Raw genomic sequence first — 18,252 nt, forward strand, 5'->3', positions numbered from 1 at the left:
TGTTTTATGACTAATGCAGGGAACTTTTTCTTATTTTGCCATCTTAAAAATTTCTTTTTAATTGCACTTGACCTGTCAAACCTGCAGCTCAAAACTTCTCTTTACAGTTGAAACTGAGTCTTGCCTATTTCATTCAGTGCTGAGCTGTGATTGAAGCTGTCCTGTAAGCTCTTTATCATGCAAGCTGTTGACTCTCAAACTTTAGGTTTGCCAGACCTTTTCCTGTCAGTTTCCTCCATTTTCCAGGTACATTTTGATTGTGTAGGAAACTGACAGGAAATGTCACCTTGGCTCCAATTTCTCTAAAGGAAAAACCTACACTTTTAAGGGTTATAAATGGTCTGTCCTAGTTAATTGCCTTTTTCTCACAGTAACGAGAACAATATACTGCTTCCTGTAGTACAATACTGTCCAAATATTACTTAGAAGGGTGTAGTAACAGTCTGTTCTACCACTGCTTTTATAAAAGACAGAGGATTTGTACTAATCAGCAAAGGTTGGGGCAAATATAGGAATTGTCAACTTTCATGGCTCAATTTTCTTAATTAAATCTATGCTGAAATTTCAGGTCTGTAAATAGCCTTCAACTGCTAAATTTCAATAAAAACTGGAAAAATTGGGGCATTCTAAAACTTTTGACTGGTAGTATATGTTTTTTCTATTCCCCGATCCTTTTTTTCTTCTTCTTTTATTTAGTGTTACCTTAACATGTTCAATACAAGGCAAACAACAACCAAAACTATATTGTCACACCAAAAAGCAGTGCAAGTGATATGTTATGTTAACTTCATATTCCTCAATAGTGTGAGATATATATATATATATATATATATATATATATATATATATATATATATATATATATATATATATATATATATATATATATATATAATCAACAGCAACAATGTGTATATGCAGGTTAAGTTTAACCAGGCGCTGGCTGATCATTCCATGTCTGACCACCCGAGACTCATAGATGGCATTGTCCTCACCAAGTTCGACACTATTGATGACAAGGTAGGATTTTTTTCTTGCCTCTACATATATGTATTAATATGCCTAAATTTAAGTTTTTGCATATTACAAATTCTATTGTAATGATTTTGGATGTAATTTTTTTTTCTAGGTTGGTGCTGCCATTTCCATGACTTACATCACAAGTCAGCCTATTGTTTTTGTAGGTACAGGACAAACCTATAATGACCTTCGCAGCTTGAATGCTAGAGCTGTTGTTAATGCTCTCATGAAGGCCTGAGTTCTGAGATTTTTGTGCACAGTGCAGTTGGATCTAGTTAAGGGTTAACCAGCCTTATTAGAAATCATGAACATATTGTTTTTTTCAGATTCCACTTTGCAAAACTTAATTTAAGAGGAAGATTAATGTGTCCAAGGTGTCCAAGGTGTTGGGTGTTATTTACTAAATTATTATTTAGTAATTGTTATTTATATTGTACTAAATAATCAGGGCTAGTAAAAAGCTAGTGAACAATATTTTTTCTCTCTCTCTTCTCTTGCTCCCTGGGCACAACCCCACTTGCTGCTAAGCTCTGTGTCCAAAAGAAGAAATCAAATACAATAAAATAATAAAATTCCAAATCAGTTTTTTTTGTTGCTCTTATCATTTCAGCAATATATATGTACAGTATCCATTTTTTCCTTCTCCTCTACCTCTACCCCCCTCCAGTATACATACTAATCTATAATAAATACTATATAAAATAATAATTTTTTATGTACGTATTTTTCGGACTATAAGCCGCTTCTTTTTTCCACATTTTGAACCCAGCGGCTTAAACAACGAAGTGGCTAATTTATAAATTTTTCCTGGGTTTTTCCCCGTTTCACAAACTTCATGTAGTTTGAAATTTCCGAACGTAAACGAAAAAAATGCACCTCACCTGTGTTTTGAGCTGCACGGCATCGGGGAAAATTTTTTTTTTTTTAAACGCACGACGATGCCAAAAGATAAACTCCCGAGAGAAATAGTTGTGAAAGGAAAGAGGAAAGACAGTGAACAATGACTTTCTTGGTCGGCTACTGTTTAGATACAAGCCATTGTAACGTGTTGAGTCAGGGTGAAGGGATAGCTCGCTTCTGGCATGCTATTCCCAAAATACCGCTATGCTCCTAAAGGAAGCGCAACATATTTCACCCGTTACACTGTGTGTAACGTGTCTTTCATTAAAGCCTGTGTAAAGTACATTAGTGTAGACAGGTAGCTTATAGACAGGTGCGGCTTATTTATGTTAAAAATAAAAATATTTGTAAAATTCATTGGGTGCGGTTTATATATGGGTGCGCTTTATAGTCCGGAAATTATAGTAGTTTGTTTATGCACTTTCTTATATGTTAATTCTGATTCGGTAGGTTCAAAAAGCTGACATTTTTACTTTCATATAATAAACAAATGGCCACTTGTTTTCAATATCAGATATAGTCAGCCTCAAAATTATTTGTGCCCTTGGAAATGATGCGTTAGTTTAAGTACTTTAGGCATTTAAGTGCTATTAAATGGATAGCTATGACTTTCACTTTTGTTTTATGAATATGAGATGACAGAAACCAAAGTATCTTTTTGAATCATGAGAATGGGAAGTATTAAGACACAAATCAAACAATCTTTTTAAACAAAAAAGATTGTATTCACTGTATGTGCATTATAAGTGTGGTTATAGATGCAATGTGTTCTAAAAGGATCACGTCTAAAGATTTGTTTAGTTTTTAAGGTTTTTTCACTTATACTATTTGACGCCATCTTACATTCCAACAAACTTTGTATTTGAACTGAAACTGGTTTCACCCTAGATGACATAGTGAGAAGGAAGGTTATACAGACAAAAACCTAATACATTATGTACTACATTTATAAAATTATATATATATATAAAATTATATTTTTTTTTTTACGTCTGATATACCCCATGTCCCTCCTCTGCACATTCCCTATACAGTGGTATGAAAAAGTGATTGATTTCTTTTTTTTTTTTGCATGCTTTTCACACTTTAATGTTTCAGATCATTAAACTAATTAAATATTAGTAAAAGATAACACAAGTGAACACAACATGCAGTTTTTAAATTAAGGTTTTTATTATTGATGGAAACAAACTCCAAAACTACATGGCCCTGTGTGAAATAGTGTTTGCCCCCTAAACCTAATAACTGGTTGGGCCACCCTTAGCAGTAACAACTGCAATCAAGTGTTTGCGATAACTTGCAATGAGTCTGTTACAGCGCTGTGGAGGAATTTTGGTCCACGCATCTATGCAGGATTGTTGTAATTCAGCCACATTGGAGGATTTTCAAGTATGAGCCGCCTTTTTAAGGTCATGCCACAGCATCTCAATAGGATTCAGGTCAGGACTTTGACTAGGCCACTCCAAAGTCTTCATTTTGTTTTTCTTCAGCCATTCAGAGGTGGATTTGCTGCTGTGTTTTGGATTATTGTCCTGCTGCAGAACCCAAGTTTGCTTCAGCTTGAGGTCACAAACAGATGGCCGGACATTCTCCTTCAGGATTTTTTGGTAAACGGCAGAATTCATGGTTCCATTTATCACAGCAAGTCTTCCAGGACAAAACAGCCCCAGACCATCACACTACCACCACCATATTTTACTGTTGGTATGATGTTTTTTTTCTGAAATGAAGTGTTACTTTTACGCCAGACGTAATGAAACACACATTCCAGAAAGTTCAACTTTTGTCTCGTCAATCCACAAAGTATTTTTCCAAAAGTCTTGGGGATCATCGAGATGTTTTCTGGCAAAACTGAGTTCTTTTTGCTCAGCAGTGGTTTTGGTCTTATATATATATATATATATATATATATACACAGTGAGGAAAATAAGTATTTAAACACCATGCTATTTTGCAAGTTCTCCCACTTAGAAATCATGGGGGGGTCTGAAATTGTCATCGTAGGTGCATATCCACTGTGAGAGACATAATCTAAAAAAAAAAAATCCAGAAATCACAATGTATAATTTTTTACTATTTATTTGTATGATACAGCTGCAAATAAGTATTTGAACCCCTGAGAAAGTCAATGTTAATATTTGGTACAGTAGCCTTTGTTTCCAATTACAGAGGTCAAACGTTTCCTGTAGTTTTTCTCCAGGTTTGCACACACTGCAGGAGGGATTTTGGCCCACTCCTCCACACAGATCTTCTCTAGATCAGTCAGGTTTCTGGCCTGTCGCTGAGAAACACGGAGTTTGAGCTCCCTCCAAAGATTCTCTATTGGGTTTAGGTCTGGAGACTGGCTAGGCCACGCCAGAACCTTGATATGCTTCTTACAGAGCCACTCCTTGGTTATCCTGGCTGTGTGCTTCGGGTCATTGTCATGTTGGAAGACCCAGCCTCGACCCATCTTCAATGCTCTAACTGAGGGCAGGAGGTTGTTCCCCAAAATCTCACAATACATGGCCCCGGTCATCCTCTCCTTAATACAGTGCAGTCGCCCAGTCCCATGTGCAGAAAAACACCCCCAAAGCATGATGCTACCACCCCCATGCTTCACAGTAGGGATGGTGTTCTTGGGATGGTACTCATCAATCTTCTTCCTCCAAACACGTTTAGTGGAATTATGACCCAAAAGTTCTATTTTGGTCTCATCTGACCACATGACTCCTCTGGATCATCCAAATAGTCATTGGCAAACTTAAGACGTGCCTGGACGTGCTGGTTTATGGAGGGGAACCTTCTGTGCCATGCATGATTTCAAACCATGACGTCTTAGTGTATTACCAACAGTAACCTTGGAAACGGTGGTCCCAGCTCTTTTCAGGTCATTGACCAGCTCCTCCGGTGTAGTTCTGGGCTAATTTCTCACCTTCCTTGGGATCATTGAGACCCCACGAGGTGAGATCTTGCATGGAGCCCCAGTCCGAGGTTGATTGACAGTCATGTTTAGCTTCTTCCATTTTCTAATGATTGCTCCAACAGTGGACCTTTTTTCACCAAGCTGCTTGGCAATTTCCCCGTAGCCCTTTCCAGCCTTGTGGAGGTGTACAATTTTGTCTCTAGTGTCTTTGGACAGCTCTTTGGTCTTGGCCATGTTAGTAGTTGGATTCTTACTGATTGTATGGGGTGGACAGGTGTCTTTATGCAGCTAACGACCTCAAACAGGTGCATCTATTTTAGGATAATAAATGTAGTGCAGGTTTTTAAAGGCAGACTAACAGGTCTTTGAGGGTCAGAATTCTAGCTGATAGACAGGTGTTCAAATACTTATTTGCAGCTGTATCATACAAATAAATAGTTTAAAAATCATATATTGTGATTTCTGGATCTTTTTTTTTTAGATTGTCTCCCACAGTGGACATGCACCTACGATGACAATATTAGACCCCTCAATGATTTCTAAGTGGGAGAACTTGCAAAATAGCAGGGTGTTCAAATACTTATTTTCCTCACTGTGTGTGTGTATGTATATGTGTATATATATATATATATATATATATATATATATATATATATATATATATATATATATATATATATATATATATATAAAATGCACATACACAGTCTCGCAAAAGTGCAAAAGTGAGTACACCCCCTTACATTTCACCAACCATTTTCATAAATCTTCTCAAGGGACAATGCTACAGAAATAAAGAAATTGATATATTTTTCAGTAGTCAATGTGCAGCTTTTATAGCAAGCTATTTATAAAATTATCCTAATGAATATAAGAATGCATATGTAAATAATAACTATTACATATTTATGAAAAAAGAAATATAATGGCCATTTTCATAATTTTAGTTACAACAAGATTTGTCAATGCACCTTTTTATTTTTCATTCATGTATTAATGGTTAAACATGAAATACTTTTTTAGAAAATGAAAATCCATATTTTCATAAATCATATTTTTTATGAAGAAGTTTTTATTATTTATTAAGAATATTATTGTCAAAACATGATTTGTCATGTCACCTTTTAATTCCTATTTTCATAATAACGGTGTTTATTTATATGGAAAAAAAGTCATATTTTACAACAAATATTTTGTCATGGCACCTTCTCATTTTTCATTCACTTTGAAATTTGAAAAAGAAATTATTCTTAAGAACATGAAAATTCATATTTTAACAATTATAATTTTTTTTATGAACAAAAGATATATTTTGTCAAAACATGATTTGTCATGTCACCTTACTGTTTTTCAATCACTTTTTGCACCTTAACGGTTTTTAATAAAATTATGCCAATTAATATAAAAAGTAATTATTTTTATAATTAATTTATTTATGACAAGTCATATTTTGGGCAAAACATTTGTCATGGCACCTTTTCTTTTTTTGTTTATTTGCACCTGTTAACGGTTTTAATGAAAATTGCTATTGAATATAAAAATTCAAATTTTTTATAATTATCAGAATTTTGTTTATTATGATAATGTTAATTCATATTTTCATAATAACTGTCTTTTTTAATGAAAAAATAAGTCATTTTAGTTACAACATGATTTTTTAATGGCACCTTTTCGTTTTTGTTCAATTATTGCACTTTTTACTGGTTTTTAATGAAATTTGCTAATAAATTTATTTTATATCAGAATTTTATGAAAATTATTATATCAATGTTTATTCATATTTGTATTACTATCGTTTGTTTATAAAAATATTTTAATTCAAAATTTGATATGTCATGGCACCTTTCTGTTTTTTATTCACTTATTGCACTTTAACAGTTTTTCCATGAAATTATTATATATATATATATATATATATATATATATATATATATATATATATATATATATATATATATATATATATATATACATATATACAGTCATTTTTATAATATTTTTTATGAAAGTTATAATTATGTGAAAACATGATTGTTCACTTCACTTTTTATTTGTTATGAATCTTTAAAGAAATGTGCTAATAAATATGAAAAATTATATTTTCATATTATATTTATCAAATAAAGTTATAATGATGTGAGAACATGAGAGTTGTTACTACTTATCCGTTCTGTTGTTAACTTTTGTTAACTCACTTTAACGTTTTTTTTTATTTTTTTTTTTTATGAAATTCTGGTAATAACATGAACGTTCTTACGATAGCAATTTTTATTCATGTTTTCATAATAACTTTTATATTTTTTAATAAACAAAAGTCATTGTTGTCAAAACATGATTTGTCATCTCACCTTTTAATTCCTATTTTCGTAATAACTGTTTATTTTTATTTATATTTTATGACAACAAATGTTTTGTCATGGTACCTTCTCGTTTTTCATTCACTTAATACACCTTTAAACGGTTTCACATGAAATTATTCATAAAAAAACAAAAAAAACTAAAATTAATATTTTCATAATTCTTTCATGAACGTTATATTTTTGTCAAAACATGATTTGTCATGTCACCTTATTGTTTTTCAATCACTTTTTGCACCTTTTTTGTTTTTATTCATTTATTGCACCTTTCAATGTTTTTTCATGAAATTGTGCCAATGAGTATAAAAATGTAGATTTTAATAATTATCATTTTAATAATTATCATTTAATAATTAACATTTTGGCTGAAGTTAGATTTGTCATGTCACATTTTTCGATCTCTTATTCCACTTTTTACATTTTTTCAAAATTAATTTATGCAAATAAATATAAAAAAAATATATATTTTCTTGAACATTTTAAATAGATAATTTTTTGTTGTAAAAACATAATTTGCCATGTCACTTTTTCGTTTTTCATTAACTCATTGCACTTTAAAATGTTTTTTTTTTAAGGAATTACGCTTAATTAATATTTTCATAACTATTATTTGTCTTCTACAAAAAAAAAAAAAAAATATATATATTATATATATATATATATATTAGTTTTAAAAAATTTCTGTCACGGCACCTTTTCGTTTTTCGTTCAGTTATTGCACTTTAAGTTTTTTCATGAAATTATGCTAATGAATATAAGATTCATATTTTAATAATAACTATCACATATTTAGGAAAAAGGTAATATAATGGCCAAAATTTTATTTGCCATGTCTCCTGTTTCATTCTCGTTTTCACTTTTTAATGGATTTTAATTAAATTGTGCTTATGAATATAAAAATGTATATTTTAAAAATAACATTAAAATGAACAACGATTTTGTTTTGTCAAAACATTATTTGTCATGCCACCTTTTAATTCTTTTGTTTACTTATTGTACCTTTTAACGATTTTTCATGAAACTTTTCAAATTAATATTAAAATGAAAATGTTCTTATAACTATCAGAATTCGATGACAATTATGATCATGTTAATTCATATTTTCATAATTATCTTTTTTGTCATTTTAGTTACAAGAAATTTATATTTTCATTATTATATTTTTATAGGAAAAAAATCATATTTTTGGCAAATCTTTGTCATGTTTTGACAAAATATGATTTGTCACCTTTTTTTTTTCATTCACTTTTTGTATTTTGAATCGGATTTTCATAAAATTGTGCTAATGAATATAAAAATTCATATTTTAAAAGATTTTTTTTCAAACACAAATAAATTATAAATGTGGCTTTGTTCCCTTATTCCATTTTTTTATAGTTTTTAATCAAATTATGCAAATATATATAAAATATTTTTTATTATTATTTTCTATATGAAAAAAAGTTTTTTTTTAAACTTCTTTGTCACTTCTCTGTTTTTCGTTGCCTCATTGCACTTTTAAACGTTCTTTTATGAATTATGTGTCAGGGATCACACCCCCCTCGGCAGCTGTCATGCTGCCGCTATCTCTGCCATTCCCGGCTTTAACCTGTTAGCCTTCGACACAGATTTTGGGACTCACAGCTGAAATGCCCTACCTAACTTTTAATGTTACCAGTTCCTGATAAAAGTGGGCTTCATACACAATTTAAATTTCTCTAAAAATAAGACACTTTGAGCTTTACTGTCCATTATTCACTGTTGATATTGTTAAAAAAAAATAAGTTATAGATGATTATTAAGTACTGTAGAAAAAATATTCCTTAAATGATTTTTATTTCCTTCATATATAAATACATGACATCTGTCCTATAGCAATCCAGAAAAGTAATGGGATGAAAGCCACATGTCTCATGAGTTTATATTTTAAATTCTATGAAGATATCATAAAAAATTAGATTCCTATAAACATTTATCCGAGACTATGTCTGGTTCGCCCCTCCCCACCCAAATTTTAGGACTCACAGCTGAAAACACGTACCTAACTTTAAACGTTAACAGTTTCTGATAAAAATGTTCTACATACACAATTTAAATATCTTTGGAAAGAAGACACTTTGAGCTTTACTGTCCATCATCAAAGTTGATATTAAGTTATAGATGATGAAGTCCCATAGATATACATTTCCTGCATTGAACATTATTTTTATTTCATATATAAATACATGAAATCAGTCCTGGATCAATCCAGAAAAGTACTGGGTTGAAAGCCACATGTCTCATGAGTTTATATTTTACATTTTATGAAGATTTATGAAGAAATTCCTACAAACATTTATCTAATACTATGTATGACTATCTGACAACTTACTTTTCAAGCATTTCTCTTATAAAAACAAACAGGCAATAAAACCAATAAAATCGTATAAAGCTATAAGGGGAGATTTATTGTAACTTACAGATGTAGATCTCCATGTCTCTGTTGTTACTCCAATATTTATACTCTTTTACTTTTTGCAATCGACTCCCTCAAGACTCCCAGGCAAACAATGCACCGATCGTGCGTATCCTTCCCCCTAATGAAACTGGGACATGGATGAACACAACAACGATATTTTTGCTTGCCAGCCATCACTTATACAGACTCACACAAAAAAGCGCTTACCTGAACAAGCAGAAGCCACTGTCATTACCAACGCGCAGCCATTTTGTAGCTCCTGGTTGTCGCGACGTTGCCCGCTGTTGACTTGCCACGACTTGCCTTATGGCCAGATTTCACAGGTGGTTCAGAGCGCGAACAACGCGGGGGCGTTCCCAAAGCATGGCTACGCAGCTTGAAGTTCCCGAATGGGGAACAAAAATACATGACAAATCATGTTCTGACTAATATATAACTTTTGTTCATAAAAAAATATAATTATGAAAATATAAATTTTCATGTTCTTAAAAATAATTTCATGTGAAACCGTTTAAAGGTGCATTAAGTGAACTAAAAACAAGAAGGTGCCATGACAAAACATTTGTTGTATCTAAAATATGACGTTTCTTCCGTAAAATGAAAAACAGTTATAATCATTACCATTGAGAGCATCTTGAGCAGCTGCATCACTGCCTGGTTTGGGAACTGCACCGTTTCGGCTCGCAAGACCCTACAGAGGATAGTGAGGACAGCTGAGAAGATCATCGGAGTCTCTCTTCCCTCTATCATGCACATTTACACCACACGCTGAATCCGCAAAGCCAACAGCATTGTGGATGACCACACACACACACCCGTCACACACACATTTTACTCTCCTGCCACCAGGAAAACAGTTCTGAAGCATTCAGGCCGCACATCAAGACTGTGCAACAGTTTTTTCCCGCATGCCATCAGGCTCCTCAATACACAGAACTGAAATGGAACTGTCGCACGCACTTACACACACACACACACACACACACACACACACACACACACTCAAATGTGTGTTAACGACCTGCTCAACCTGGACTTAACACACACCCATTACTTATTACTCATCTCAATCCATTTATTATTATTTATACTTGATATACTGTTCACCTGCTGTTTTTGCACCTTTGACTCTTACACTTTACATGCTGTCTTTTGCACCTCTTGACTGCTGCTGTTTTTTTGCACTGCATTGTGTCTATTTATATCCCAGTTACAGTTTTTAAAGTTCTCCTCGCACAGTACTGTACAATCAAAGTATACAGTAGGTTTACTGGTCGGTGCTATCTCGGGTTTTGTGTCTTGTCTTGTGTTGTCTGTCTGCACTGTCTGTCTCTACTGTTTTTTGTCTGCACTGTTTGCACTAGGTTGCACTCGATGCACTTTACGTAGCTTGTGTAGTGTTGTAGCTCTATTTTGTTTAGTGCAGCACCATCCGACGGACGGACGGACGGACGGACGGACGGACGGACGGACGGACGGACGGATGGATAGATAGATAGATAGATAGATAGATAGATAGATAGATAGATAGATAGATAGATAGATAGATAGATAGATAGATAGATAGATAGATATAACCTTATTGTCATGGCATTGTACAGGTATACAGCAACAAAATGCAGTTTTGCATCTACCAGACTTGCAAAAAGTAGCAATCGTGCAAATAGTGAATAATATATAAATATACAGCATGTGAATAAATATAAAGGCTATAGCAGTGCAGAGATGTGTGGACATCATTAAGAAGTACAGATAGACTATGGCATTGAAGAGGAAATGTGCAGAAATGGAAGGGTATATTATTATGGCATTTAAGAAATGTGTAAGCTGAATAAACAAGTCTTATATATGTACATTAAGGATATAAAGATATAAAGATACATATAGATAAAAAATAATGCAAATGAGTAGTAAAAAATATATTCTATGTAATATGTACATTGTATGTACAATTGTACAGAGTTTGTCAATCAAATTAAATATTTAATCTCAACTTAATCGCACATTTCTATCTGTTCTAAATGTACCATATATTAATACTTCCTGTTTGTAATACTTTAAGCAACATGGACATGGAGAAATAAGGATGCAACATAGAGCACGAAGACAAAACATTCTTGTAAATGTTTTAAAGTATTAATGGTGGTTTAAATTACGTAAATCTTCAGGATACCAAACGAAACCTTTGCTATGTATTCACACGGACAGTTAATGAGTTGATACCGGAAAAACTGCCCCTCTTCAAGAAGCTTTTATATATATATAATCATAGAAATTTTACAGATTCGACTGATGTATTGTTTTTATCTGTACGATCAATAAAGACAGTAATTTTAGTTCGTTCTGCTATTATGAGGAAAAAACCAAGAAAACGCCACCCAAAGGGTTAATTGTGTGAATCATGGCGGGTTTGGTGTTTGATTTGAGACTTGGCGCAGAAATAAAACAAACGTTTACGGATTAAAAATATTTTTCGGTTTAAAAGTTTATTTATTTATTTTAAATCTAAGTAAAGAAAGGACGTCGTGAATAATTATGTTTTGCTGGAGGTTTTAATTTCGCCCCTTTTATATTTAGTTATTTATTTATGTATTTATATTTTTTTATTAAAAATGGTAAAAACAGAAATACGCGCTGAATTAATAGCGCAAAACTAATTAAAAATGTTGTTACCTAATGAATGTGTCCAGGCTGAACATCCACATATAGAACACAAGCAGAGAAAAGATGATGATGATGATGATGATGATGATGATGATCAGGAATGTCTCTGTTCTCAGTCATGTTTATATCACTGACTCCCTCTGTCTCAACCACATTAGCTTTACTTCTTGTTGCTTTCTCTCTGCTGATTCTTAGCTTCATAAACTAGTCTACATCTGTATTGAATGAGAGCCAGGACATTATACACCAGTGGATTGAAAAAGACGCGCATTGACAGGAAATCGGTTGATGGGCTGAAATCGGCGCACAGTCTTCGTCTTCGTCTTTCGGCTGCTCCCATTAGGGGTCGCCACAGCGGATCCTCTGTCTCCATACCACCCTGTACTCTACATCTGGCTCTTTCACACCAACTACCTGCATGTCTTCCCTCACCACATCCATGAACCTCCTCCTTGGCCTTCCTCTTTTCCTCCTTCCTGGTGGCTCCATCATCAGCATTCTCCTACCAATATAACTCATGTCCCTCCTATGCACATGTCCAAACCATCTCAATCTTGCCTCACTCACCTTGTCACCAAAACGTCTTACATGCACTGTCCCTCTAATTAACTCATTTCTAATCTTGTCCATCCTCGTCACCCCCAAGGAAAACCTTAACATCTTCAGCTCTGCTACCTCCAGCTCTGCCTCCTGTCTTTTACTCAATGCCATTGTCTCTAATCCATGCAACATTGCAGGTCTCACCACAGTCCTATAAACTTTTCCTTTCATTCTTGCAGATACTCTTCTATCACAAATCACTCCTGTCCTCTTCTCCACCCACTCCACCCTGCCTGCACTCTTTTCTTTACTTCCCTAACACACACTCCATTACTCTGCACTGTTGACCCCAGGTACCTGAACTCCTCCCCCTTCTCTATCTCTACTCCCTGCAACCGCACCACTCCACTGCCCTCCCTTTTATTCACACACATGTACTCGGTCTTACTCCTACTGACTTTCATTCCCCTTCTGTCCAGCGCGTACCTCTACCTCTCCAGGCTCTTCTTAACCTGCTCACTACTCTCACCACATATCACAATATCATCCGCAAACATCATAGTCCAGAGAGACTCCTGTCTGACCTCGTCCATCAACCTGTCTATTACCACTGCAAACAGGAAAGGGCTCAGGGCCGATCCTTGATGCAGTCCAACCTTCACCTTGAACCAGTCTGTCGTTCTTACTGCACACTTCACTGCTGTCACACTGTTCTCATACATGTCCTGCACCACCCTTACATACTTCTCTGACACATCTGACATCCTCATACAATACCACTATTCCTCTCTTGGCACCCTGTCATATGCTTTTTCTAAATCCACAAACACACAGGTCATGGTCCAAGATGGCGCCGGTGAGGTCAGCTGCCGTCACGACTGCTCCGGCTACGTTTTTTGTTTATTTTATACTTTTATTTAAGTAGTTACAGTTCCATCTACACAGGATGGACACCATTAGATATGACAGAGACACTCATATCTATTGGTGTACAATGCACTCACCTTTCGCCGTTTTTAAACCCGGACCCATGCTGGCCGAGAGAGATCCTGAGGGAGAACGAAGGACGCGACCCGTACCGGCGTCCGCGAGGGAAATGAGCCGGCGTCAGGAACAGGCTGAGGGCACGCACACACCCTTACCTAGTATCCTGTTAGCCAACGTCCAGTCACTGGAGAACAAGCTCGATGACCTCAGGGCAAGGGTCAAGTTCCAGAGAGACATTCGGAACTGCAACCTTCTGACATGGCTGAACCCAGCGGTACCGGACCACACCATCCAGCCGGCCGAGTTTTTCTCGGTTAACCGCATGGACAGAACACTGGATTCGGGGAAGTCAAGAGGAGGTGGAGTGTGTCTGATGGTGAACAACCACTGGTGCGACAGTCCGAGCATCGTTCCTCTTTCACACTCCTGCACACCAAATCTGGAACTACTGACCATCAAATGTTGGCCCTTCTATCTACCTCGGGAATTCAGCTTGGTCATAGTCAGTGCCGTTTATATTTCACCTCAAGCGGACACTGCGATATGGGATTTGCACGAGACAATAACACTTCAACAAACACAGCATCAGGACACTGCTCATTGTGGTCGGAGATTTCAACAGTGTCAACCTCAAGCGCGCAGTACCGAACTTTTATCAGCACATCACCTGCCCCACCACTGGACACTGGACACTGGACCACTGCTATACACACCTTTCAAGAACAGCTACAAGGCACAATCATGTCCACCGTTTGGGAAATCGGACCATGCCGCCATCTTCCTCATGCCTGTTTGCAAACAAAGGCTGAAACAGGAAGCTCCAGTTCAGAGGGAGGTCGCGTGCTGGACTGACCAATCGGTGGCCGCTCTGCAGGACGCTTTGAATGACGCAGACTGGGACATGTTCAGGTGCAGCTCTGATGATGTCAACATGTTTACAAAAGCGGTTGTGGGATTAATCGGGAAACTAGCGGATGATACAGTGCAAACAACCACTGTCAGAACGTTTCCCAACCAGAAGGACTCTCTGAGATCCCGCTCCGCTGCCTATAACATGGGGCTCGCCACCAGGGACATGAACGAGTACACGGCTGCACCCTACAGTGTTCTCAGAGCGGTGAAGGATGCAAAGCGGCTTTACGGGAGAAAACTAGGGTCACAGTTTCAACATGGTGGCTCTAGGAGGGCAGGAAGGCAGCAGGACCAGACGGCATCACAGGTCGGGTTCTGAAAGCCTGCGCTGACCAGCTAGCACCGGTGTTCACTGAGATATTCAACCTCTCACTGGAACAGTCTGTTGTCCCCTCATGTTTTAAACAGTCCACTATTGTTCCTGTCCCGAAGAAACCCCAGCCCGCCTGCCCTAACGACTATCGCCCTGTAGCCTTGACCTCAGTAGTGATGAAGTGCTTTGAGAGACTGGTCAAAGACTTCATCACTGCATCACTTCCAGACACACTGGACCCATTACAGTTTGCGTACCGTCAGAACTGCTCTACTGAGGACGCCATTGCTCATCTCCTCCACACCACGATGAGCCACCTGGACCAAAGAAACAGGAATTATGCAAAGATGTTGTTCGTAGACTACAGTTCAGCATTTAACACCATAATTCTTTCCACACTCACCTCTAAGTTGGAGGTCCTGGAACTCAGCCAGCCGCTGTGTCAATGGATCTCTAACTTCCTGACAGACAGACCACAAGCCATACGGGTGGGAAAACACACCTCATCCACCCTCAGCACTGGAGCTCTCCAGGGTTGTGTTCTGAGCCCCCTTCTTTACTCAATGTACACATATGACTGTGTGGCCACTTCCAACTCCACCACCATCATCAAGTTTGCTGACGACACCATTGTGGTGGGTCTGATCTCCAACAACGATGAGACGGCCTACCTACAGGAGGTCAAGAACCTGGAGAGATGGTGCCAGGAGAACAACCTTCTCCTGAATGTCAGCAAGACTAAGGAGTTGATCGTGGACTTCAGCACAAAGCGGGAGCAGTCATACCAACCGTGAACATCAGCGGGACCCCAGTGGAGAGAGTGGACAGTTTCCGGTACCTAGGTGTTCACTTCACACTGGACCTGTCTTGGTCCTGTCACACCAACACCCTGGTGAAGAAGGCCCGGCAGCGTCTATACAAATCTGAGACGCTTAAGGGACTTTAAACTTCCCTCTCAGGTGCTTAAGACCTTCTACACCTGCACCATTGAGAGCGTTCTGACGGGTAGCATCACTTCCTGGTTCGGGGAACAGCACAATGCTGGACAGACGAGCCCTCCAGAGGGTTGTGCGTTTAGCTGAACGTACAGAGGATGTCCTGACCTGCAGGACATCTACAGCACGTGGTGCCAGACCAGAACTAGGAAGATTATGAAGGACCTCAGCCATCCCAACAATGGACTCTTTTCTCTGTTGCGTTCGGGAAAACGCTTCCGCTTCCTGAAAGCGAACACAGAGAGAATGAGGAGGAGCTTCTTCCCGCAGGCCATTCGGAGTTTAAACCAGGAAACACCCAGGATCTAAAAAGTGGCCCACTCTCTCCATCATCACACTTCCTCTCTATACATATCTCACCTTTCGCACCACGACACTTTAAAATCTGGACTTGCACAGCACAGTGCACTTTATATTTTATTTTATTTTATACCACCCTGCACACGGACACTTTATGGTCGTTGTTATACCACACCATACTGCACATGGACACTTTTTGGACACTTTACACCACACCATACCGCACACGGACACTTACTGACTTTTTTTACACCACACCATACCGCACACGGACACTTACGGACTTTTTTACACCACACCATACCGCACACGGACACTCTATGGACAATCTAAACCACCAAAAAATTGTCTATTGTTTACTGTTTATTGTTTACTGTTCCACTGTATGCCATAAGCATTATTTTTTTTTGTATATACACCTTTTTCTTTTGTCTCACATACAGATATCTTTATATATCTTTTATATCTTTATATTCTTATATTTTATTTTATATAGTTTTTTTTATACTTTATTTATCTGCCTTCTTTTCCCCCATCCTATTCCCTCATGCTGGACCGTCGTAATAAGCATTTCACTGCATGTCATACCCTGTATGTATGTGTATGTGATGAATAAAACTTGATTTGACAATGCAATTCCTTCTGTCCTTCTCTATAGTTCTCCATCAACATTCTCAAAGCAAATAAGGCATCTGTGGTGCTCTTCCTCGGCATGAAACCATACTGTTGCTCACAGATGGTCACTTCTTCTCTCAGCCTGGCTTCCAGTACTCTTTCCCATAACTTCATGGTGTGACTGATCAAATTAATTCCCCTGTAATTACTGCAGGTCTGCACATCTCCCTTATGCTTAAAGATTGGTACCAGCAAACTCCTTCTCCATTCCTCAGGCATCCTCTCACCTTCCAGAATCTTGTTTAAAAATCTGGTTAAAAACTCCACTGCCATCTCTCCTAAACATCTCCATGCTTCTACCGGTATGTCATCTGGTCCAACCGACTTTCCACTCTTCATCCTTCTAATAGCTGCTCTCACTTCCTCCTTTCTAATCCTATCCACTTCCTGCTTCACTAACTCCACATCATCCAATCTTCTCTCTCTCTCATTTTCCTCGTTCATCAGCTGCTTAAAATACTCCCTCCACCTTCTCAACACACTCACTAGTCAACACATTTCCATCTCCATCCTTTATTGCTCTAATTTGCAGTACATCCTTTCCAGCTCGGTTCCTCTGCCTGGCTAATCGATACAAATCCTTTTCTCCTTCCTTATTGTTCAACCTCTTATACAGCTTCTCATATGCCTTTTCCTTGGCTTTTGACACATCCCTCTTAACCTGCTGCTGCATCACCTTGCCTACTTTTCTCATCACCCTGTCGATCCCACTTCTGTTTTGCCAACCTTTATGCTCTCCTGCACTTCCTCATTTCACCACCATGTCTCTTTGTCTTCCTTTCTATTTCCAGATGTCACACCAAGTACTTTTCAAGCTGCCTCCCTCATCACTCCTGCAGTAGTTTCCCAATCATCCAGCACCTCTTCATCACCACCGAGCCTCTGTCTGACCTCTTCCCTGAACCTCACACTACACTCTTCCTCCTTCAGTTTCCATCATCTTTTTCTTCTTTCAGTCCTCACTCTCCTCCTCTTCTTCTTCACCTTCAAAACCATCCTACAGACCACCATCTGATGCTGTCTAGCTACACTGTCTCTTGCCAACACCTTACAGTCTCCAATCTCCTTCAGGTTGCATCTCCTACATAGAACATAGTCCACCTGTGTGCACCTTCCTCCACTCTTATAGGTCACCCTATGATCCTCCTTCTTCTTAAAATACGTGTTCACCACTGCCATTTCCATCCTTTTAGCAAAATCTACCACCATCTGCCCTTCCACATTACTCTCCTTAAAGCCACACCTAC

At 37.3% G+C, this 18,252-nt stretch overlaps 2 protein-coding genes across 3 annotated transcripts in view; one reads left to right on the forward strand and one right to left on the reverse strand.

Moving 5' to 3' along the window:
* srpra (SRP receptor subunit alpha) overlaps positions 1–1,599 on the forward strand; it is a 50,233-nt gene extending 48,634 nt beyond the window's left edge. The window contains exons 13-14 of the mRNA XM_083552673.1: positions 922–1,020; positions 1,130–1,599. Of these exons, the coding sequence (XP_083408799.1) occupies positions 922–1,020; positions 1,130–1,258 (228 nt within the window). The 3' untranslated portion in view covers positions 1,259–1,599. The remainder of the gene's footprint in view (positions 1–921; positions 1,021–1,129) is intronic.
* The window catches only part of LOC310732306 (uncharacterized protein), a 1,052,581-nt gene that overhangs the window by 559,099 nt on the left and 475,230 nt on the right, over positions 1–18,252 (reverse strand). The gene's annotated exons all lie outside the window — the stretch shown is intronic.

Source organism: Silurus aristotelis (assembly GCF_946808225.1).
Source record: "Silurus aristotelis genome assembly, chromosome: 10".
Classification (NCBI taxonomy): Eukaryota; Metazoa; Chordata; class Actinopteri; order Siluriformes; family Siluridae; genus Silurus; species Silurus aristotelis.